The 25,015-nt window shown below is 38.9% G+C and overlaps 4 protein-coding genes across 7 annotated transcripts in view; 2 read left to right on the top strand and 2 right to left on the bottom strand.

Annotated features, from left to right (window-relative positions):
* The first annotated feature begins 636 nt into the window (after positions 1–636).
* LOC127791160 (pentatricopeptide repeat-containing protein At5g61370, mitochondrial) lies at positions 637–3,361 on the top strand. Of its 3 annotated transcripts, none has more exons than XM_052320988.1 (2): positions 637–2,511; positions 2,699–3,361. In XM_052320988.1, exon 1 carries the CDS (start codon positions 1,012–1,014, stop codon positions 2,506–2,508), a length of 1,497 nt encoding a protein of 498 aa, XP_052176948.1. In that variant the 5' UTR covers positions 637–1,011; the 3' UTR covers positions 2,509–2,511; positions 2,699–3,361. The 3 variants fall into 3 exon arrangements, with proteins under 3 accessions (XP_052176948.1, XP_052176947.1, XP_052176946.1); XM_052320987.1 differs by having other exon boundaries at positions 2,592–3,360; XM_052320986.1 differs by having other exon boundaries at positions 2,587–3,360.
* A 3,114-nt stretch (positions 3,362–6,475) lies between these two features.
* Positions 6,476–8,144, top strand: LOC127791161 (uncharacterized). The gene has a single exon (XM_052320990.1). It carries the CDS (start codon positions 6,714–6,716, stop codon positions 7,779–7,781), a length of 1,068 nt encoding a protein of 355 aa, XP_052176950.1. The 5' UTR covers positions 6,476–6,713; the 3' UTR covers positions 7,782–8,144.
* A 5,720-nt stretch (positions 8,145–13,864) lies between these two features.
* LOC127791035 (uncharacterized) lies at positions 13,865–14,703 on the bottom strand. The gene is made up of 2 exons (XM_052320764.1): positions 14,574–14,703; positions 13,865–14,448 (listed from the first exon to the last, which is right to left on the bottom strand). The coding sequence occupies exons 1-2, from the start codon at positions 14,701–14,703 to the stop codon at positions 13,865–13,867; spliced, it is 714 nt and encodes a 237-aa protein (XP_052176724.1).
* A 1,646-nt stretch (positions 14,704–16,349) lies between these two features.
* Positions 16,350–25,015, bottom strand: part of LOC127791159 (formin-like protein 20) — a 39,349-nt gene continuing 30,683 nt past the window's right edge. For both annotated transcript variants that reach the window (XM_052320983.1, XM_052320982.1), the window contains one exon: positions 16,350–17,349. In XM_052320983.1, coding sequence (XP_052176943.1) covers positions 17,198–17,349 — 152 coding nt within the window. In that variant the 3' untranslated portion in view covers positions 16,350–17,197. The remainder of the gene's footprint in view (positions 17,350–25,015) is intronic.

The raw sequence follows: 25,015 nt of genomic DNA, 5'->3' as shown, positions 1-25,015 counted from the left end.
AACTGAGATTACTTAACTTTTCAATTTACCATTAGTTATTATTATTTTTCACCGTTAATTGTTGAGTTGGCATATTAAATTGGGAAACAAGATGTACACGTGTCTGTCATGCCATCTCCTTCTTCTCCCTCTGCCATGTCCAACGCCACATCTCCTCTACTTTCCCCTCCCCTCCTTACCCCTTCTGTGAAATCTTACAAAATTAAGGATATTTGAAAATAAATAATGAGGAGCAAAATAGGTAAAGTAAGTAAATAAAATGAAAAATTTTATTTATGTATTATATTGAAGGATTTTGGTTTATATAGGATAATGAGGTTAAATAAATTAAATTAAATGAGATTTTATTTATTTATGTGAGTGCAGATTACGAGATGAAGAATTAAATTAAAAATTTTAATTATTTAATCATTTTTGAAATTTAATAAATAAAATAAAATAAGGAAAAAATTAGATTGAAATAAAATAAAGGTAGTTTAGATTTATTTTCTATAGAAATGTTGATATGGAATTAGTAGTTTGAATTTGATCTATAATAAACGGGTAAGATTCGGGTTTAATGCGGGTCATAAATGGCAGGCTGTTAAAACGGGTCGGGTCTATGCATTATTTTCCGCGCATGCCCTTCCACTCGTACATTTCCTCTTGCCCTGCTTGTGTTTCTCCATGCTGCTCTCACTGATCCAACCATTATTCATTGTAGTGATCTTCGCATTCCAAGAAGTTCAAGTCTGACATCCGTTTGTTTCTGCAGAAAATGTTAGTACGTTATGTTTTCAACGTTAATTGATTGGGGCTCTTGTTGTATGTTTGCAGACTTTTAATGTGGGAATTTGTTCGATTCCGCATCAAGGGTCACACCATCTGTTTGATAAATTTTCTTAGAGAGTGCGATCATTCTATGGACACATAATTTGCAAAATCTGACCTTTTTTCTTCTTACGGTGTCCATAAAAATTGATGACCGTGCATACATGAGTTGAAAAATTCAAGCCCCAGTCGCTGGTTTGCATGACTGGTTCATTAAACTGCGTTGGTAGGCATGCTGTTAGTATAGAAATGAAACAAAAATGGCTAAGTTCGTTGCTGCAAACTCTCATTGCCCAGAAGCCCAAGAAACATATTTCCTCTCTGTACTGCACAATGTCAGCAACCTCTAAGGACATACAGGAGCTGTGTACTGTTGTCTCTAGCAGCATTGGTGGTTTAGATGAGCTGGAAGCGACTCTCAGTAAACTTAGTTTTCCTTTCACAGCTTCCGTTGTGACCGAGGTCCTTGATTCTTGTAAAAATGAAGCACCCACTAGGAGATTGCTTAGGTTCTTCTCGTGGTCTAGTAATAATTTAGATGATAAATTGGAGGATAAGGTTTACAATCATGCAATTCGGGTGTTTGCTGAAAAGAAGGACTTCAGGGCCATGGATATACTGATATCAGATCTTTGCAAGGAAGGCCGAGAAATGGAGACTTCGACTTTCAGTCTTGTAGCTGAGACATTGGTCAAATTAGGGAGGGAAGAGGCGGCTTTGGGGATCTTCAAGAACTTGGACAAGTTCAAGTGCCCGCGTAATAGGGTTACAGTAATGGCTATTGTTAGTGCTCTTTGTGCCAAAGGACATGCTAAGAGAGCAGAAGGGGTTGTTTGGCACCACAAGGATAAGATTTCAGGTATAGAGTCTTGCATCTACCGGAGTATACTTTATGGGTGGTCTGAGCAGAAAGATGTAAAGGAAGCACGGAGAATTATCAAAGAAATGAAAGCTCATGGTGTTATGCCTGACCTTTTTTGTTACAATACATTCCTCAGGTGCCTTTGTGAAAGAAATTTGAAATCAAATCCATCAGGTCTTGTTCCTGAAGCTTTGAACGTGATGATGGAAATGAGGTCCTATGGGATTATTCCTACCTCAATCAGCTACAATATATTGCTCTCTTGCTTGTCTAGGGCTAGAAGAATCAAAGAATCTCTGCAAATTCTCGAAAGAATGACAAGTTCCGGTTGTTCTCCTGATTGGGTTAGCTATTATCTTGTTGCAAGAATTCTGTATTTGACAGGGAGGTTTGGGAAAGGTAAGCAGATAGTTGGTAAGATGATAGAGAAGGGGTTGGTGCCGGAAAGAACGTTCTATTATGGGTTGATTGGTATTCTCTGTGGAGTTGAGAGAGTAAATTATGCTCTTGAGCTGTTTGAACAAATGAAGAAAAGCTCATTAGGTGGCTATGGGCCTGTTTATGATTTGCTTATACCAAAGCTTTGTAGAGGAGGAGAGTTTGAAAAAGGCAGAGAGCTCTGGGATGAGGCAACAGCTTTGGGCATCCTTCTCCGCTGCTCAAGAGATGAGTTAGACCCCTCAATCACCAAGGTTTTTAAACCACAGAGAAAAGTGAAGGAAGAAGTAAACCTCCATCACTGTGCACAAGAAAGTCGACCAGAAACGGCAAAGGCTATCAGAAAGGAAAATAAGAGCAAAAAGAACACAAAGAAGAAAAATGCATCTCATACTTAATTGGTAATTCATGCCCCTAACTTGAAACTCATCTACTGTTTTATTCTTATTTTCTGTATTCTAATCGTATTTGATCAGATTAGGGAGACTTGATCATTGGAGAAAGATATTATAAGGTTCATGTGTCACCTTGCAAGTGATTAGAGATTCGCACGGCTGACATTGTTAGGTTCGCGTTCTGTCTCAACAGGTTGGGGTTTGAAGATTCACATGAAGACTTATTCTTGTATAGAGATTATGAATATATGGGTTACAAATATAGAAGTGTCGTGACAATGTATAAAAACGAGAAGCGAATAAATAGATAAAAGATAAACAAACACAAGATTTACATGGTTCGATCACAATGTGTGATCTACGTCCGTGGGAAAACACAAACAATTCCACTATAAAGAAAATGAAGCAATACAATCTCTTAATTTCTCTTAAACCCAAAACCCCTAATTACACCCTTAATCCCTTTTCTTCTCACACACAAATTACATGAATGAGAATTTTGTTGAGAAAAACACAAGCAACTCTTCTGGGCCAAAAGCCTACACTACAGTTATATTACAGTTGAACAATAAGAGAGCCTGTCTCCTACTAATTTCTCTTCCTATCCTAACCTTCTATACAACAATTTCTTGATAAATTCCTTGTCAAAATCTCAACTTAAGAGAACAAGAGAAAGGGATCCTAGCACTATATGTTACAAGAAAAGAATTAAATTTGAATGCAACTACAATGTTAAAGATCTGTACATGTTTTCATGGTACATTCTGGGGTTGGTCTTTACAGTCCCGAGGGCAGTCGCTCTGGTGCTGAAATGCCAAACGAGTGAAGCCAAAACTGCACCTGGTGTATTGGGCTGACCCAGTTTCACCAAAATCTTTTTCTAGTTATGACTGAAGAAGGGGCAGATCCATTCCTCTGATAAATCATATGGACAATGACAATAATCACAGATCATTTGTGAAAGTCCGGTGTATCAGTGTAATATCTTGTATGGTGGATCAGTCAGCTGAAAATATCTGACTGATGGAATCGCATCCATTCCAGTAACTGACCTATTCAGCAGCAAAAATAGAGGTCCGCGAGCTCAAGTGGGACTCTTTCCTTCATTTCACGAATCCCCTCCAAAGTGCACCATTACAACAATACTGTACAGGGGATGCTCTTTGCTGGTTTTGAACAAGTGTCCATGGACAACATTCAGCAAAACCAACTGGGCAGACCTCGATGGAAGAACTACATCTCCCAAGCAGGGGGAGTCAAGCAAACAATAGTAGCTATTTCCCACTCTTGTTTGTTAGATTAATCCCCTTTGCCTTCTCCATTTCAACCTCCTTCTCTGCTTTCTTCTTCTCCAACTCAGCCTGTTTACAGTTCTTTTCATGTGCTTTCCGAAACAACCTCACAAAGTTTAAGAGGGTGGCAGTGACTGCACGACCAAATAAGCCATTTAGGAAGCACAACTTGTAGAAGTCAGATGTGCGGGACTAATTTCATTTATAAGGACAAAAATGGTGTTCTGAGCAAAGAAAAAAAAGCAAAAAAATGGTGCTGCAACACCATATGAAGTTGAACAGGACAATTTATTATTCACTACGTGTTTACATATAGCAATATAAAGACCACCATATTAATCTAAATATTTAAAAGCAATGCAATTTTTCAAGAATTCAATTCTAAAATTCAAGAGAAAAATTCACATTGGCTCTTGTTTCAAATTATCTAAATCTGATCACATAATGAGTTTCATTCGGATAATCAAGACATATTTTAACAAGAAGATATTGCATGCCACTTTTGCACACGAGATACACATATTCACTATAACTAATAATGATCATTGTTCCATATTTTTGTTCGAAGCTTTTGTCAAATTTCTGGATTATTGTACCTCAATGCACATAAATCCCCTCAACACCTCACCACCAGTGTTGAAGGTATTTCTCCTATTCACATTCAACCTCAAGAGCAGATAAAAGAGGGTTGCATTAGGTAATGGACAACTAGTGTAAAGTTTGTTGGATCGTATGAAATTTGTATCAAATACTATGCTATACTTATGTTATAATTGTCATCCGAAATTTAAATTTGACTGAAATTGAGACTCTTAATTTGATCGTGATTATGATTTCGAATTTAACTGTGATTATAATGTTGTCAAATTCGATTTTATGTGAGATTTTTCTCATCTAAAAGAATATACTTATGCATTATCTTCTGATCAAAATATGATTTTCTATGTTCATCTATAGATGATTTTAGGTCTATAAATAGGTGTTCAATGGTCTGAAATTAGTTGTAATTATATCACTTTTATATTACCAATATTTGGTTAGTGATATTTTATTCTTTCAGTTCGTGATTTTTCTCGATCTGAGTTTTCCACATAAATTATGTGTTCGTGTGTAGTTGATTGGTTTGATTGTAGTTTGTTGTTGATCTAATTTCGTAACAACTTTAATGATTTAGCATTACCACTATCCACTACTTTTTTACTTAATTATTAATAAGATAGGCCACTTATTTGTTTTCTCTACTTTTGCTTTAACATCAGTTGTTGTTGCCATTATTAATATACGCAGATTAGCTTGATAAGCATTGTTGAACATCATGAGTTCGCCCGATAGAAGGAACCTCATACATCTAGAGATGCAATTGAACTGCTCTTATGTTTGTTCTCTCCCTACCCCAACAACCTATATCCTACCACAACATCAATTGAACTCTTGGCTTTAATATTCCTTCCAACCTAAACAACCCACGTATACATGCGGGGAGAGAGAGAATGGGGCCACCTAACCAACCAACTATTTGACCAAGTTGCATTATGACTCATCATTCTTGGCCATGAGCCTACTCCCATGGGCATGGCCAGTTTTGCTATTTATAGCTGCTAAATTCACCATGGCTAATTTTACAAGTGTTTAAAATGTTAATGGCTATGAAGGCGCCCCCCCCCACAGTAGAGACTAGAGAGTGATTAATGTTAAATAAAGAGGTGGGTATAGCAGCCTTTATGAAAAAAACTCAGTTGTAAAGAACATCTTTTGTTTTTTAACTTCAATTTTCCATTGAATATTTGAATGCCCTAATAAAAAATAAAAAATATATATATATTTTTTAATTTTTCATCTTTATACTATGAACTAAAAAAACATCTTTTTTTTTTATATAAAAAAAAATTGAATATGAATGCTATGGCCTTTTGAAACACATAAAATATTAGAATATTTTTTATTGTAGAATTCAGGTTAAAAAATTAAAAATAATTTTTAATAGAAATTGAGTTATAACTTGAGGGGCTCTCAAATAAGAAAATGGCAATTGACAGGGAGAGAGGTGACGAATTGAATGGTATGAACATGTAATATTTCTTGCAAGCAAAGACTTATCCATTTTAGTGTGGGCCATATATGTGTGTGTGCGCGAGCGAGCAAAAATAGAAGAGAACAATTCTTTTAATTTTTGACAATTTCAGTAGCTGCATCCTTTATATGATTTTGAGATGAAGAAGTAAAGTTCAAGTAGACTCTATTGTAAGTCATGTTGCAATGCAATTAATTGGGTGTCTCATACGTCGTAACTATTAATCCTTATTTTTAAACTTTACTTACATTTTAAGTCAAAGCATATAAATACTATGAAACTTCAGTTCAATTTACCTTATAATTTGTTGCACCTATTACACGTATCAAAGATATTTATATACAGAGAGAGAGAGAGAGAGAGAGAGAGAGAGAGTGTAATTAGCTAAGAAAGTGTATATGATTGGTTGTGATTGTTCCAAGGGTAAATGTCAATCCACCTAGAACACCCTCTTTTTTTCTTTAGCAAGCAAGCCACCTAAAAAGAAAAGGCTAATCCATGTATTTCATATTTTGATTAAAAAAAATCATTCACATGACGCCTAATCATTCACTGACGAGTCCGATCGAATAATTAAATTCATTGGCGAAAACAAAGCTAAGAGCAACTCCACCTCTCTGTCTTTGGCATTTGTTTGTTAGACTGTTGTAGTTGGCCAATCCATTCCATTCCTCCAAAACAACACACCAACTTAATTTCCTCAAGTCACTCTTCGAACTACGTACCCAACAGAGAGAGAGAGAGAGAGAGAACAAACTAAACCATTATGGGGAAATGGAAATAAGAGGAGGAAACATCTATGCCTTCCAATACCACCCGTTAATTCATATACAGCTAGCTACCTCATGCTCATCAGCCCAGCCCCCAAAACTCAATACCCATCAATCCCAATGGAGACAACAGCCGGGACGGTACTGATCATGAGAAGATCAATCCACACTTTCCTTCAGAACTACCACTATGGCACCGCCGCCGCCCTCCTCTGCTTCCCCTTCTCAGCTGCCATCCTCCTGTCGCAAGCTCTAATTCTCCCCGTCTCTCCCCTCCTCCCAACAGTTCACAGCCATCTGAGATCTCTCTTCGATGCTGCAGGCTTCCCCCCCTCGTCTGAATTCTTCGCCATTCTCAGCCTCAAGCTCTCTCAAACCATCACCTCTTCCATTCTGGTTCTTCCATTCACCCTCTCCTTCCTCCTCTTGTCCAAGGCCTTCATAATTCAGGCCCTCATCCTAAATCATCACGATTATAAACCACCTCCAAATCCTTCTTGGCGGCAGGCCTCTGATTCTTCTTTCCTATCAGTTTACAGTTCCATCCTCCTCACCCAAGTCTGCAATTCACTTGTCATCCTCTCTGCAAATGCAACTTGCTTTTTTCTCCTGTTCTTGGCCTTCACTACTATTTCCCCCACCTCCCTGCTCGTCCTCCTCCTCCTCTCTGCCACAGCAGCTTTTGTCTACTCCATCATTCTCGCCAATGCCCTCATAGTATGCAGCTTAGCGTTGGTTTCATCAGGGATGGATAAATGCGGCGGCTATCTTGCCATTCTCAAGGCCTGTGTTCTGATCAGGGGAAGAAGTGCAACCGCATTGGCACTGGCAGTGCCTGTCAACATGGCTCTGGGTGCAGCCGAAGCCTTGTTCCAGTACCGCGTGGTGAGAGCTTATTATCGCGCCCAAGGTTCCCTTTTTTGCGTCGTGTTAGAAGGGATACTCATTGCTTACCTGTACTCCATCATAATTGTCATCGATACAATCGTGGGCTGTGTGTTGTTCAAGAGCTGTAAAAGAGCTCATCAGATAGATCAGGAGAGAAGAAATAATTCTAACTGGTCGGTTGGCAATATTAAAGAAGAAGAAGAAGATTACACCAGTACTCGTGCAACTTTGAACATTTTGGCAGAGCTTGCATGAAAAGGGCAAATCCTGATTTGCCAGAAAATAAGAACTAAGAAGCGCAGGGAAGTACCAAACTGCAGTGGTCCATTGCTTGCGATCGAGCCAGAAACCTAGGCCGCACCAGCACCAGGACATGGGATTCATATTAATTATTAAGTTAATGCATATATATATATATAGTCGTGACAAATAGGCAAAATAATATGGATATATATTGTAAGCTAATTTGCTTCCATTCTTCATTTGATTATTTTTGTGCACCCCGGCCTTTCAATTTGCTTGCTAGCTAGCTGTATTGGCAATTGCAAAGGCTTTGTAAACTTTGCTTTATATGATTTATAGCTAGACCTCCTTCCTTTTGACTGTGATTTGTGGGTGGGTTGGTAGGTCCTCGAGTAAGTACGTACTTAGGTAGCTTGATTAATTGTTCCAATTTTCTTCTTAATTCTTTCCCCAGTCTAGCTAGCCAACATCATTAAGCGTGAGGAATATATCACTTAGTTTGGTCCCTTTCGTCTAGTGGCTAGTGCATCATTCTGTCATGTCAAAGTCATGACAAGTAGTATGAATTTTACTAATGTTTTTCATGATGATAAGGCATAACTGCAAGGAATGAACACAGACGATCAATTATACCTTATCGTTTACAAATTGTTAATCACAACATAAAGAATGAGATGAAATATTGGCACTAAAACCAAATCAATGACGCGAGAGATTTTCTAGCACATTCAAGCACAACCACCACCATTAATTAACAACTCAAGCTTGGTAGAGATACATAGAGTATAGATATATAAAAATAACTTGCTTGATACAAAAAAACAGTTCTAACCGGTTACGGTACAAGAAACATATACTATATACTTGACCACTATTATAACAACTGATATTCACGGTAACAAGAGCTTATAATTAAATGAACAACAACAGAGGTTACTAGACTAAAACAGCAAATCAGAGAAGATGGTTGAACAACATCGCTCCCAGCTGGAACGATAAGGAATCAGGAACAAACTTCTGGATCGTGGAAGAGGCAGGAATAGAAGTAGGTCGAGTCGCGCTTTGCTCTGTCCTGAAGACAGTTAGCGCCCTGCACCGAGCGCAAGCAGACTACGGCGACTGTCTCAGCAAGATGAAACGACCTATCCGATGAACGGCAGCCACGAACAACCGGAGCTAGCAGAACTCAAGACGGGCTCACTCTCAGTGATGAAAAACTTGAGAATACCAAACTCTTCCAAAGCTCAAAGAAAAGAACTCGATATGAGAAATAAAACTTGAGAAGAGATAACAATGTGAGAGCTTGTGAGAGCTTATGAAGAATGAAAAACTTCACACCAATATATATAGGCACCCACCAAACTTGGAGACCAAGCCAATCAAGAAATGCTTGGAGACCAAGTATTTCTAGAAGAACTTGGGGGCCAAGTTGTTCTAGAACATCTTGGGGACCAAGCAAGAAATAAAAATAAAATTAAAAATAAAATCACACACACACAATCCAACAATCCCCCACATGAGTGTGTGTGCACTAAAATCATACAAAACGACATGGATTCACTGAGAGCAAATAGACAAGTTATGCATCAACAAGGTGTCCTTTGGACTTGAACCTTCCTTAGTGAATGTCTATCGAATTTACCGAAGAAATAGTGAGACTAGCTCTTGAACTATCCTTTTGAAGGTAAATCGAGACAATAGACATCACACACAACATGTCTTAACCCATTGAGTTCTATACGATTGTGTGCATTTTGGTCCTGGACAGCATCCTGGATTTCATGAGAGCTCTAGAGAACCCAAGCCATTGAACAGTTCTCATAGAAGCGACCCCACTTCTACTCTCATACAGGGAAGCATTGACTAAGAGTACCCTGTCACTACTCTTCTTATATCAAGATATCAACCTTCCCTTTAACATCGACAGGACACACTCTTCAATTTCTGAGACATGGGGAGAAACTAAAAGTTTCATAGTGTGTCAACTATGACTTATTCCAGCCAGTTGGCCAATTTAATCTAGATCTTGGGATCTCCAGTCAACTAGGTTTGGTTACCACCGAAAAAGTCATTTAAAAGGCTTTAACCCCATTCCCTTCGATGTAAATTTGACTTGCTCACGAGTCACTCCTTTCGTCAAACGATCAACTAGATTTTCTTTCGATTTTACATAATCAATGGAAATTATTCCATTTGTGAGTAACTCTCTGACAGTGTTATGCCTGCGCCTAATGTGTCTTGACTTTCCATTGTAGACACTGTTCTTAGCCCTCATTGAGGCAGCTAAGTTGTCACAATATATGCAAATGGCATTAACAGGCTTTGGCCATAATGGAACGTCTTCGAGGAAATGGCGAAGCCACTCAGCTTCTTCGCCTGCTTTGTCCAGAGCTATAAACTCTGACTCCATGGTTAACCGTGCTATACACGTTTGCTTTGAAGACTTCCACGACACAGCAGCACCACCTAGGGTGAACACATACCCACTGGTTGATTTAGTCTCTAAACTATCGGAGATCCAATTAGCATCACTAAATCCTTCCAGTACATGTGGATATTTTGTATATTGCAATCCATAGTCCAGAGTGTACTTCAAGTACCTAAGTACCCTGACCAATGCACCTAGAGGTGTCAAAAGGGCCGGGCGGCCCGCGGGCCGCCCGGCCCAGCCCGTGACGGGCCGGGCTTTGGCCCGGCCCGTTACTGTTCATACGGGCCGGGCCTGGCCCGGCCCCCATTGGGGGGCCGGGCTGGGCCAAAGAAATTGGGCCCACGGCCCGGCCCGGCCCGGCCCGTGGCCCGTTGGGCCCTTATGGGCCGGGCCCATGAGGCCCTTATGGGCCAGTAAGGCCCTTACTCATTTTTTTTTTAATTTTGTTATTATTTAGTAATTATTGATATTGGATATTAAAAAATTTAATTTCGCAATATATATAAATAATAACCATCAATTAATTTATTTAAAATTTTTAAGTTAAATTTTTTATATATTTAAATTATAAATAAACATTCTCCTTTTGATATGTACATTATTTTTCATATCAATTCACAAAAAAAATTATAAGGAATATAAATTAATGAAATAATATTTAAAACTTAAGAATTAAGATAGAAAATATTTTAAAAAGAAACAAATTAATTTTTATATATGTATATATTATGTGTATTATTTTTAAAAAAATTATTTAAAAAAAAAGAAAAAAAAGGGCCTGGCCCACCGGGCCCGGCCCGTTAGGCCCGTGGGCTAAGGGCCCGGCCCGGCCCTCTAGCCCACGGGCTGGCCCGGCCCGGCCCGGCCCAGCCCCTTTGTAGGGGGGCCGTGGGCCGGGCCGGGCCCTATCAATGATAAAAGGGCTCGGGCCCGGCCCGGCCCTTTTAGTAAAAGGGCCGGCCCGGCCCGTTTAAAAAGCCCGTGGGCCGACTCGGGCCGGACCGGGCCGGGCCGGGCCGGCCCTTTTGACACCTATAAATGCACCCCAATGGTCATGCCCAGGATTGCTCGTGTATCTCGCTAGCTTGCCTATGGAGTAGGCGATGTCAGGTCTAGTACAATTCATGATGTACATCAGACTCCCAATAATTCTGGCATATTCCAGAGAAGATACACCTTCATCATGATTTTTCTTCAACTTTGAATTTGGATCAAACAGAGTAATTGCTGGCTTACTCTCGAAGTGACCAAATCTTCTCAACACTTTCTCTATGTAATACGACTGAGAAAGAGCATACCCTTCGAAATTCCTTATTATTCGAATTCCAAGAATGACATCTGCAAGACCAAAATCTTTCATGTCAAAGTACGAGTTCAACATTTGTTTTGTGGACTGTATGACACTTCGATTTGTGCCCATTATCAACATGTCATCCACATACAGGCACACAATGACACATTCTTGGTTTATGATTTTCACATAAACACATTTATCACACTCGTTTATCTTAAATCCATTTGACAGCATTGTGTGATCAAACTTCTCATGCCATTGTTTAGGCGCCTGTTTCAACCCGTAAAGAGACTTTACTAGTTTACAAACTTTCATTTCATGTCCCTTTACAACAAACCCTTCAAGTTGTTCCATGTAGACTTCTTCTTCTAAATCTCCATTCAGGAATGTTGTTTTTACATCCATTTGATGTATCTCCAAATTGTATAATGCTGCAATAGCAATCAGCATCCTGATAGACATGATTCTTGTCACCGGAGAATACGTGTCAAAGAAGTCTTGTCCTTCTTTTTGACGATAGCCTTTAGCTACCAGCCGAGCTTTGTACTTATCAATAGTACCATCGGCCTTTAATTTCTTCCTGAAAATCCATCTGCACCCAACTGGTTTACACCTAGGTGGCAAATTGACCAATATCCAGGTATTGTTTTACAAGATGGAATTCATTTCACTATTAATAGCATCTTTCCAATAAGGAGCATCAGGAGATGACATTGCATCACCATAGGTTTGCGGCTCATCTTCTAACACAAAGGTTAGGAAATCTGGGCCAAAAGAAGAGGCCTTCCTTGCCCTTTTGCTTCTTCGAGGCTCGATGTCAATTTCCTGCCCATCTTGGCCTTTTGAAGAACTTACTTCATGAGTTCTCTTGGAACCACTTGCACAGGGTTTATCTCCCTTAAAAGGGAAGATGTTCTCAAAGAACTCCACTTCTATAGATTCCAGAACAGTATTAATGTTAGGAATTTCTGACTTAGTTACCAGGAACCTATAGGCAGCACTATGCGAGGCATAGCCTATAAAGACACAATCAATAGTTTTTGGACCAAGTTTAGTTCTCTTAGGTAAAGGAACCTGCACCTTGGCCAAACACCCCCACACTTTTAGGATTTTGTAGGAGGGTTGTCTACTATTCCACACTTCATAAGGTGACTTGCCAGACTTCTTATATAGAATTCTATTTAATATAAAGTTTGCAGTAAGCAACGCTTCCCCCCACAAATTATGGGGTAAACCCGAACTATTTAACATGCAATTTATCATGTCCTTCAAAGTTCGGTTCTTCCTTTCAGCTACACCATTTTGTTGTGGTGTATAAGGTGTTGTCGTCTGATGGATTATACCATGAGATTCACAAAACTCAAATAGAGCCGATGATTCATACTCACCACCCCTATCTGATCTGAACACCTTAATTTTCTTTCCCAGTTGATTTTCAACTTCTGCCTTAAATGTTTTAAAAACATCAAAGGTCTCATCTTTACTGCAGTCGTCAATAAATGTGACAAAATAATTCTTTCCACCTCTAGTGGGAGTACTTTTCATGTCACAAACATCACTGTGAATTAGGTCGAGTAATTCACTATTCCTTTCCACAGATGGAAACGGCTTTCTTGTAAACTTTGATTCAACACAAACTTCACATTTATGTCCCTTATCAATGTTAAAACTAGGTAATAACCCTAGATTAACCATTCTTTGGAGGGAACGATAATTGACATGTCCTAATCTTGAATGTCAAACATCACACGACTCAACAATATAAGTAGAAGAGTCATTCTTATTAATCTTCTTAGGCACTTGGGCCTGTACATTCAACTTGAACATGCCATCATCTAGATATCCTCGACCCACATACATTCCCCCCTTGGTAAGAGTAAATTTATCAGATTCAAAAACAATTTTAAACCCATTTTTGTTCAACAAGGTTCCAGATACCAGATTCTTGCGAATCTCAGGCACATGCCATACATCTGTGAGGGTCAGGATCTTCCCAAATGTCCACTTTAGCAGTACCTTGTCCTTGCCTTCCACAGTCGAGGCTACGGCATTTCCCATGTACACCTTTTCGATGCCATCCATCTTCTCATAAGTTGAGAACAAGGATCTATCCTTGCAAATGTGCCTTGAAGCACTTGTATCGATCCACCAGCCTTTGGCGTTATCAACCATGCAAACTTTAGTGATGACTGCAAAGAGCTCATCATTTTCCACCATATTGGCATAAGAAGGCTTAAGCTTGCGCTGGTTGCTACCAGAGCTCTGACCTTTCTTGTGTCTGCAATCCATAGCCCTATGGCCTGTCTTACCGCACACCCAACAGGTGCCTTGAATGTGTTTGTTGGTAGTAGACTTCTTCGGGCCCAATGACTAGGTTACTTTCTTGCCTTGCTGCTTCTTAGGCTGAGATTTGAGAGCCTCAGCTAAGTGAGCCTTAGCTTCATATCTATCTGAAACTTTATCTCCTTTGCGGTTGTCTTCTTCAATTCGAAGACGAAGAGCCAGATCTTCCATAGACAGCTCCTTGCGTTTGTGCTTGAGATAGTTTTTGAAATCCTTCCATGAAGGCGGCAGTTTCTCAATCACAGCGACAACTTGGAATGGTTCATTGATGACCAATCCCTCGCTATGCAAATCACTAATGATGATTTGCAGTTCCTCCATCTGGTTGACTACTAATTTTGTATCAACCATCTTGTAATCCAAGAACTTGCCCACTAGAAATTTCTTAGTGCCAGCATCCTCAAGCTTATATTTCTTCTCCAAGGTCTCCCACAATTGCTTGGAAGTAGCATATGCGGTGCAGTACACATTATACAGCGAGTCGGCCAAGCCACTCAAAATATAATTTTTACAGAGAAAATCTGAGTGCATCCACGCCTCCCTCGCAGCCACAGTCTCTGTGGTCATATTCTCTTCCGAGACAACGGGGCAATCCTCTTTGAGGATATGGACTAGATTCAGCGTGGTTAGATAGAATAACATCTTCTGTTGCCACCTTTTAAAATCTTCACCATTAAATGGTGGTGGCTTCTCAACATGTGGGGTTGGCTTGGCCACGGCTGAACCGAGCCCTTACATAGAAGTTGTTGCAGAAACAGCGGCAATGGGTGGGCGAAGACCTGAGGCAACAACAGGGGCGGGTTTGAACCCGAGGCAACACCAACAACAGTAGCACCGGAACCATCAGCAGGAATAGGGGCATCCATATTTTCTAGACTCTCTTACTAACTGTCTTCTGATTGTTAGGGATACAGAGAGTATAGATACGTACGGTATATAGAAATAACTTGCTTGATACAAAAAAACAGTTCTAATCGGCTACGGTACAAGAAACATATACTAACAGCTGATATTCACAGTAACAAGAGCTTATAATTAAATGAACAACAACAGAGGTTACCAGACTAAAACAGCAAATCAGAGAAGATGGTTGAACAGTATTGCTCCCAGCTGGAACGACAAGGAATTAGGAACAAACTTCTGGGTAGTGGAAGAGGCAGGAACAGAAGTAGGTCGAGTCGCGCTTTGCGCTGTCCTAAAGACAGTTAGCGCCCTGCACCGGCGACAAGCAGACTACGGCGACTGTCTCAGCAAGATGAAACGACCTCTCCGGTGAACGGCAGCCACGAACAACCGGAGCTAGCAGAACTCAAGACGGGCTCACTCTCAGTGATGAAAAACTTGAGAATACCAAACTCTTCTAAAGCTCAAAGAAAAGAACTCGATATGAGAGATAAAACTTGAGAAGAGATAACAATGTGAGAGCTTGTGAGAGCTTATGAAGAATGGAAAACTTCACTCCAATATATATAGGCACCCACCAAACTTGGAGACCAAGTCAATCAAGAAGTGCTTGGAGACCAAGTATTTCTAGAAGAACTTGGGGGCTAAGTTGTTCTAGTACATCTTGGGGACCAAGCAAGAAATAAAAATAAAATTAAAAATAAAACCCCCCACACACAATCCAATAACTTCCGAACAAACAGGATCGCCTTCCTCCCGTCTCCAATGTTAAGCAACAAATGGTCTCTAATTCTGTTCTGTCTAATCCAGATCAACTCCTCATTCCCTTGGATATAAACCCTTTAATTTGTGATATCCTGCAACTTCTCTTCTTCCCAAGACAATATTGATCACACTACTACTACACACAAGTCACTCACTCTTCAGGGCAGTTGCCTCTCCACTGACATTTTTCTTAACATTAATTAAGATCATCAGCATGGAACAATAACAATAAATATCATCACCAAATTTGGAATTCGCACGCACTTCCAGATCCAGTGATCCCTAATTAATGCCCTACCCCAGCCTAAACTTGACTCACATCAAACTATAGCCAGCCAATAAAGGAATATTTGGATTTAATCATGTTAGATAATTCATCAAATTCGAACTTGATATTTAATATGGAGTCTGTGAGGTAAACCCAATTTGACTTTTGAGTTGAGATAGTAAAGTCATTGTCTGTTATACAACTAATTTTATAACCATTCTCTCATCACAATCATGCTAGCAACCCAATGCTTTTAATTTCAATTAATGCTGAAATTCATTATATAAAGGCATATGTAAAATAAACCAATACCAAACATACTCTCAATCTCATTAAAATTGTCATATATAAACTCCTCAATATAGTTGAGGATTGACTACTGTTTAATAATATAAGAGATGATGTAACTGAAGTTATTATTATACCTTTGATGAGAATTTATATCAACGCTAGCATAGCATGCTGGATGCTGATATGTTAGTCAAACAATAACGAACGGAGCAAATTAACTATTCCAAGTTACAAGCCAGAGTGAACTGTGACAAGGATCACAATTCACAAGTACACAAACAAAAGTAAACAAACAAGGAAGAGAACTTCTCTGACTTCTGAGGTCAAACAAAATGTGAATAATTCGACTAAAGAAGAATTTTGTTGAGAAAAACACAAGCAACTCTTCTAGGCCAAAAGACTACACTACAGTTATATTACAGTTGAACAATTAGAGAGCCTGTCTCCTACTAATTTCTCTTCCTATCCTAACCTTCTATACAACAATTTCTTGATAAATTCCTGTCAAAATCTCAACATAAGAGAACAAGAGAAAGGGATCCTAGCACTATGTTACAAGGAAAGAATTAAATTTGAATGCAACTACAAGGTTAGAGATCTGTACATGTTTTCATGGTACATTCTGGGGTTGGGCTTTTACAGTCCCGAGGGCAGTCGCTCTGGTGCTGAAATGCCAAACGAGTGAAGCCAAAACTGCACCTGGTGTATTGGACTGACCCAGTATCACCAAAATCTTCTTCTAGTTATGACTGAAGAAGGGGCAGATCCATTCCTCTGATAAATCATATGGACAATGACAATAATCACAGATCATTTGTGAAAGTCCGGTGTATCAGTGTAATATCTTGTATGGTGGATCAGTCAGCTGAAAATATCTGACTGATGGAACCGCATCCATTTCAGTAACTGACCTGTTCAGCAGCAAAAATAGAGCTCCGCGAGCGCAAGAGGGACTCTTCCCTTCATTTCACGAATCCCCTCCAAAGTGCACCATTACAACAATACTGTACAGGGGATGCTCTTTGCTGGTTTTGAACAAGTGTCCATGGACAACATTCAGCAAAACCAACTGGGCAGACCTCGATGGAAGAACTACATCTCCCAAACAGGGGGAGTCAAGCAAACAATATTAGCTATTTCCCACTCTTGTTTGTTAGATTAATCCCCTTTGCCTTCTCCATTTCAACCTCCTTCTCTGCTTTCTTCTTCTCCAACTCAGCCTGTTTACAGTTCTCTTCATGTGCTTTCCGAAACAACCTCACAAAGTTTAAGAGGGTGGCAGTGACTGCACGAACAAATAAGCCATTTAGGAAGCACAACTCGTAGAATTCAGATGTGCAGGACTAATTTCATTTATAAGGACAAAAATGGTGTCCAGAGCAAAGAAAAAAATAAAAAAGCAAAAAAATGGTGCTGCAACACCACATGAAGTTGAACGGGACAATTTATCATTCACTACGTGTTTACATATAGCAATATAAAGACCACCATATTAATCTAAATATTTAAAAGCAATGCCATTTCTCAAGAATTCAATTCCAAAATCCAAGAGAAAAATCCACATTTGGGTCTTGTCCCAAATTATCCAGGCTGGGTCAAATAATGGGTTTCATTCTGGAAATCAAGACATACTATAACAAGAAGATATTGCATGCCAGTTTAGCACACGAGATACACATATTCACCATAACTAATAATGATCATTGTTCCGTATTTTTGTTTGAAGCTTTTCTCAAATTTCTGGATTATTGTACCTCAATATACATAAATCCCCTCTAACACCTCACCACCAGTGTTGAAGGTATTCCTCCTATTCACATTCAACCTCAAGACCAGATAAAAGAGGGTTGCATTAGGTAATGGACAACTAGTGTAAAGTTTGTCAGACTGTATAAAATTGTACCAAATACCATGCTCTACTTCTGTTACAATTGTGACCCGAAATTCAAATTTGACTGAAATTAGGACTCTTAATTTGATCGTGATTATGATTTCAAATTTAACTGTGATTATGATGTTAAATTCGATTTTACGCGAAATTTATCTCATATGGAGAAATATCCTCATGCATCATCTTCTGATCAGGATACGATTTTCTGTATTCATCTATAGATGATTTTAGGTTTATAAATAAGTGTCCAATGGTCTGGAATTAATTGCAACTATATCACTTTTGTATTACCAATATTTAATTAGTGATATTTTATTCTTTCTACCCGTAATTTTTCTCAATTTGGATTTTCCACATAAATTTTGTGTTTGTATGTGGTTGATTGGTTTGATTGTGGTTTGTTGTCAATCTAATTTCGTAACTGTTGAGCCAACTTGCTCATTTTAATTAAGTTTTGATAATTAACAAAAATATTTTTATGATATAAATGTTTTCTCTAACTCATGCAAAAAGTAAATTTATTTTGAATTAAAAAAGAATTACTTTTAGACATGTTTTCTTGTTTTAATCATTTATGTCTCAAAAGCTTATATTTGAATTTTCAAATTTTGAATTAAAGGAGAATTATTTTTATACATGTTTTCTCTTACTCATACAAAAAGTAAATTTATTTTGAATTAAAAGAGATTACTTTTAGACATGTTTTCTTGTTTTAATCATTTATATCTCAAAAGTTTATATTTGAATTTTCAAATCTTAATTTCTCATACAAAAAGTAAATTTATTTTGAATTAAAGGTGAGACATATTTTCTTATTGTTTGAGAAAGTCTAAACATTTTTTGAATTTCAAACTTCATACTAACCCTTTCTTTAGTGGCTAAAATGCTTATAAATACCCCCCAAATTCATTTTTTGAGTATCCAAGTACTTCTATTGTATATCCAAAGTACCCGAAAGCTCTCAAACGCTCTTAAGCAAAACATCCAAGCAATCTGAGACTCTCAAAATATTATTACACATCCACCGAAGAGCCACAAGGCAAGAGAAGAAAAGTTCTTTAAGTCTTCTACGACAAATCCAAACTTTTCCATTTGAGGTTACAAATTTATTTATTTATTTAAATATTATTGCCTTGTATAATTTGTTCTTAATTGCTTATTTGTGTCCAAGTGTGAACAAATTATTTGTAACATTTAAATTACTATTGTGGATTGTATAGGTTTCTTAGAACCGTTAAAATCTAAGTGAATCTAGTTTTCAAGGTAAGTTAGAGAGAAAACCTTGGTGTTGGTGGTTTTCCTAGAACCCATTATAATCTAGAAGTGTATCTAGTTTCCAAGGTGAGCTAGTGTGAAAACCTTGGTGAGATTAGTGGAATCCTAAGGGTGGTTGAGACCTTGGGAGAATTGAGTAGGTGTGTGTAGAGACACTGAACCACTATAAATTGTCTTGTGTTTCATTTATTTATTCTTGCTATATCTTATGGCTTGTAATTTATTAATCTCAAACTTACATATACATAATTATAAAATCTTAATTTGTTTAAAATTAAATAACAAGAATTTAATTAAAAGAAAATAATTTATATATATTCTTAGAGAAAATAATTAATCGATAATATTTATTAAAAGGAAGAAAAATTTTAAACACTCAATTCACCCCCCTCTTAAGTGGCCATACCTTAAGGGACCAATAGTAACAACTTCAATGATTTAGCACTAGCACTATCCACAACTTTTTTACTTGATTATTAAAAAGATAGGCCGCTTATTTGTTTTCTCTGCTTTAACATCAGTTGTTATTGCCATTATTAATATACGCAGATTAGCTTGATAAGAATTGTTGAACATCATGAGTTCGCTCGATAGAAGGAACCTCATACATCTAGAGATGCAAATGAACTGCTCTTTGTTGGAAATTCGAGATGATGAGATAACAAGCTATCTTATGATAAAGATAGCTTATGGAATAGACTCGGCCACATGGAGCTAATTGAAGATTAGGATAACGAAGATTGAAGTCCCAAGAGATTAAGGAAGAGCTCCTAGATAATAGGAGAAATTATAGGAGCTGATATTATAAGAGATAATATGCAACAAATAATAAAGATAATGCACTCTAGTTAGCCTATCTTTAAGTAGTTGTATATCTATACAATAATTAAGTTTAGTTATGATTATATCCCTTGTACAATAGGGTTAGCAACATAGAGTAAATCTATATAAATAGACAGTCTCGCATGAATACAATTTAATTGAGTTTGGTTGTTTCTTCCAACTCGATTCTTCTAGAAGCTGCAGTCCAGGGTTGATTAGGGTTTGTTCATGGTATCAGAGCTTGATTGATCCAAGCCTGAAACTTCCGCAATCATGAATGAGTCGAACAATGACAGTGCAGTCCACACAACTACTGAGTCTTCCAACCCACGAACAACAATTCTTCTAGGCGCTTCCTTATCCACCGAGAGCCACACCTTGCAAATTACACAGCACCGGCTAAATGGCAGGAACTTCTGGGAGTGGTTCCAATCGGTTGCTTTGGTAATCAAGGGAAAAGGTAAGTATGGACATCTGTTTACTGCACCATCCAAAGATTTTGCGGATTATCAAAGATGGGAGGCTGAGGACTCCATCATCATGGCGTGGCTAATCAATTCAATGGAGCAAAAGATTGGCCGAACGTACCTTTTCTAAAAAGACTACTAAGGAAGTGTGGGATGCAGTCCAAGAAATATATTCGGATCTCGAAAACACAGCTCAGTGTTTTGAGATTAGATCAACTATTTGAAACACTAAACAATGTAATTCTAGTGTGACTGAATACTATAATACATTGCTTGAACTATGGCAAGAGATGGATCTATTTTATGATCCAAATTGGGAGTGCAAAGCAGACAGCTTGAAATACAGTAAAATGTTGGAAAAAGAAAGGGTTTTCGACTTTCTTCATAGCCTCAATTCAGACCTTGATGAAGTTTGTGGTCGGCTTCTTGGCACCAAACCCCTTCCTTCACTCCGAGAGGTCTTTGCGAAAGTAAGAAGAGAAGAAAACAGAAAAAGGGTAATGCTCACAACCACCAATTCTCATACAAGTTCAGCACTCGTAGCAACAAAAAAGGAAGAATTTTCAAGGGATAAACCATGGTGTGAGCATTGCAACAAGCTCTTTCACACCAAAGATACCTGTTGGGAAGCTACATGGAAAACCAACAAATTGGAAGCCAAGGGGTAAGAGAGAAAAAGAGAGGCCAGCCTACACAACTTCAATTGCAGCAACACCTCCACTCGAGAAAGGTATGCAGCTGAACCTATCTACAGAACAGGTGTTGTTCCTGCAAAAATTATTGCAGGATACTCACCTTGGGAAAGAAACCGACAATACAGCCACTATTGCTACAACATTCCTGGTCCAAAAAGGTAACCTAATATACTCCCTAACCTCTAGAAAACCTAGTAGAAAGTGTTGGATTATAGATACGGGTGCCTCTAACCATATAACAGGAACAACCGAAATTTTTCAGCAATTTCAGTCTCATTGGCAGCTAAGGGACAAGGAGTTAACAGTGTTGTTGGCTGATGGTAACACCTCTGTTGTTATAGGGGAAGGAGATATAAGTATTGGTGGTTTAAAACTGAAAACAGTTTTATATGTTCCAAATTTGAAGTGCAACTTGTTATCTGGTAGCAGGCTTACTCAAGATATGGATTGCAATGTAACCTTTCTACCCTCTCATTGTATTTTTTAGGATCGGTCCTCGGGGAAGATGATTGACAGTGCTGAGAAAAAAGGATGGGCTCTATTGGCTTTCAAAAAATAAGGCTTCCCTTGATTAGTTCACTCATAGTCTCTCTCTTTTGGTTACTTCTAATTCTGATATCTTGTTATGGCATAGAAGGCTTGGCCACCCCAGTTTTTCATATCTAAAACGTTTGTACCCAAATTTATTTTTCAATAAAGAGAGTTTAGTTCTTCAATGTGATAAATGCATCCTTGCCAAGCAAACACACAGCACTTATCAATCTCATCTATATACTCCTTCTAAACCATTTTACCTAATTTATAGTGATATTTAGGGACCAGCAAGAATTTCAAACTTAACTAGTGCCCGATGGTTTGTCACTTTCATTGACAATTATTAAAGGGTGTGCTGGGTGTATCTTATGAAAGAAAAATCTGAAGTCAATACCATTTTTCAAAGTTTCCATAAATTGATTCAAAACATGTTTCAATCCTCCATTTGCATTCTTAGAACTGATAATGGCCGGGAATATTTTTCTCACCTCTTAACCCAATACCTTATCACTCATGGGATTTTTCATTAAAGCACTTGCCCCTATACTCCTCAACAAAATGGGGTAACTGAAAGGAAAAATCGCCATTTACTTGAAGTGACTAGATCTCTAATGCTTACTAGTTCTACTCCAAATAGGTATTGGGGAGAGGCGGTCCTCACAGCCTCTTATTTGATCAATAGGCTGCCATCCAAGGTCCTAAACTACCAAACCCCCTTGAATCATCTAGTATCCTTCTACCCTCATGTCTGCATCATAAACTCTCTTCCACCCAAAGTCTTTGGTTGCATTGTGTATGTCTATCAAAACACTCCTCACCATCACAAACTTGACCCAAAAGCCCTTAAATGCATATTTGTTGGCTATTCCCCTACCCAAAAAGGTTACAAATGTTATTGTCCCCTATCACAAAAATTCTTTGTTTCTTGTGATGTGACATTTGTTGAGAATGAGTTCTACTATTCCAGTGACTTGGTACAAAGAGAGGAAACTCATTGGGATCCCACAATCTCACATCTCTTCCCTCCTTTGTGTCAAAATCCTGTCAAAATCCTAACCTTGATGCTGCTCATCACCCACAATCTGTTCCTATTGAATCAGCCAACATTGAATCTTCTAGTATGCCTGCCCATCAACAAGCTGAGTCAATGGTGACTGATTCAGGAGGGGAAGTCTGCCTAGAAAAGACCATAGAAGAAAAAGGCATAAAAGTTTATTCAAGAAGACCCAAAAAATCTTGATCCTCAACTCGGCCAATCATTAGAACTAGAGGAAGGTCCAACAATTGAGGGGAATGCCACAAGTCATAATGATCTATATATCCCCATTGCTATCTGGAAAGGGGTAAGGTCATGCGTAAAGTATCCCATCTCAAATTACATGTCATACTCCAAATTAATCTCACAATTCAAGGCATTCACCACGACTGTTGATGAGGTGACGATACCTCGAAATATTTATGAGGCCCTGAAAGACCCAAAGTGAAAGGAAGCTGTTAAAGAAGAAATGAAAGCCCTGGTTGAAAATCACACATGGGATATGGTTGAAATTCCCAAAGATAAAAAGGTTGTAGGCTGCAAATGGGTGTTCACTATTAAATACAGATCAGATGGAAACATAGACAGGTATAAGACAAGGTTAGTGGCCCAAGGATACTCTCAAATCTATGGGATAGACTACAAAGAAACATTTGCCCCTATAACTAAATTAAATTCCATAAGAGTATTACTATCTATTGGTGTAAATCTTGATTGGAAATTGTTTTAGCTTGATATAAAAAATGTTTTTCTCAATGGGGAATTAGAAGAAGAGGTATATATGAGGATTCCACCTGGGTTTGAAGAAGGGAAAGTTGGCAAGGTATGTAAGTTATAGAAATCTCTCTATGGGCTAAAGCAATCTCTAAGGGCATGGTTCAAGAAATTCAGCACTACACTCACTAAGTTTGGGTATACACAGGGAGAAGCAGATCATACTCTCTTTACTAAGTGTTCAAATGGAAAGAGGTGCATCCTCATTGTGTATGTAGATGATATCATCATCACAGGTGACAACACTCAGGAAATTACAACACTCAAACGGAGGTTAAAGGAGGAATTTGAAGTTAAAGATCTTGGAACTATGAAATATTTCTTGGGAATGGAAGTGGCCAGAAGCAAGGAAGGTATCCTGATTTCACAAAGAAAGTACACCTTGGATCTCCTTAAGGATACAGGCATGCTAGGTTGCAAACCAAGGTACACACCTCTAGAATGAAATTGGAAGTATCTTGTAAAAGATGATAATCCTGCAATTGATAAAGAAAGGTATCAAAGGATAGTTCGAAGACTGATTTATCTCTCTCTCACTCATCCTGATATTGCCTGTGTAGTGAGCATCATGAGCCAATTTATGCACTCACCAACTCAACAACATTTAGAGGTAGCATATCATATTTTGAGATACCTAAAGAAATACTACACCAACTCTGTTTCTTATCTAATCCAATCCTGAGACTAAATGTTCTTTATATTCGGGGGTGGCAGAAGGCCGCACCCCCAAGTGACACGCACTTGAGATTCGCGCTGACAGGCGTGGCCCCAACGCCTGGCCTAGCCACGCATCTACAAGGCAGGGGGTCATCCACCCACATGGCCATACGGCCGCACCCCCGAGTGGGGTCACTCGAGAGTGAGCCATGCCGGAGTGAAGGCCACTTAGGGATGTTGTGCCTTAGCGTGCACCCCTGCACACTCGCACGCTCGCTCGTGCACCAGTGTGCCCATGCGTGTCCCCCTGCATGCTCGCACCCTTGTTCGCCCACACTAGCATTCGCCCGTGCCCGCGTCCATGCCCACTCTCGCGCATACCAATACCACCAAAGGGTCACCCAAGAGTGCCAAGATTGTGTCCATGTGCCCGCGCATGAACGCCTCCGAGAGACTCAATCAAAACTACCCCCGTGAGACTCGGTCAAAACCTCCTCCGAGGTTCTTGTCGAGAAGATCGGGTCACCAAACACCTGGTAGCCTCTTCCATTGCTATAAACAGGAAAAGGGTTATTGTTCAAGAAGAGTAATGAACGAGGGGTTAAATGCTTTGCCGATGCAAATTGGACAGGGTTTGTGATTGATAGCCGATCAACCTCAAGTTTTTGCACCAAGCTATGGGGAAATCTAGTAACGTGGAGGAGTAAGAAATAGACAGTGGTGGCAAGAAGCAGTGCAGGCAGAGTTTAGAACAATTGCCCAAGGTATTTGTGAGCTTATTTGGCTGGTGAGACTGATGG

The sequence above is a fragment of the Diospyros lotus genome, chromosome 14, assembly GCF_014633365.1.
Source record: "Diospyros lotus cultivar Yz01 chromosome 14, ASM1463336v1, whole genome shotgun sequence".
Lineage (NCBI taxonomy): Eukaryota > Viridiplantae > Streptophyta > Magnoliopsida > Ericales > Ebenaceae > Diospyros > Diospyros lotus.
Note: the sequence above shows the minus strand (reverse complement) of the source record. Positions and strands in the feature narration are given on the sequence as shown.

Excerpts from the sequence above, each read along its gene's own strand:
- LOC127791160 (XM_052320988.1), top strand. The coding sequence starts at position 1,012 with ATGACTGGTTCATTAAACTGCGTTGGTAGGCATGCTGTTAGTATAGAA.
- LOC127791161 (XM_052320990.1), top strand. The coding sequence starts at position 6,714 with ATGCTCATCAGCCCAGCCCCCAAAACTCAATACCCATCAATCCCAATG.
- LOC127791035 (XM_052320764.1), bottom strand. The coding sequence starts at position 14,703 with ATGGATGCCCCTATTCCTGCTGATGGTTCCGGTGCTACTGTTGTTGGT. Across the intron at positions 14,449-14,573 it reads GTTTCTGCAACAACTTCTAT|TCCATATCCTCAAAGAGGAT; the intron begins GTAAGGGCTCGG and ends CGCTGAATCTAG.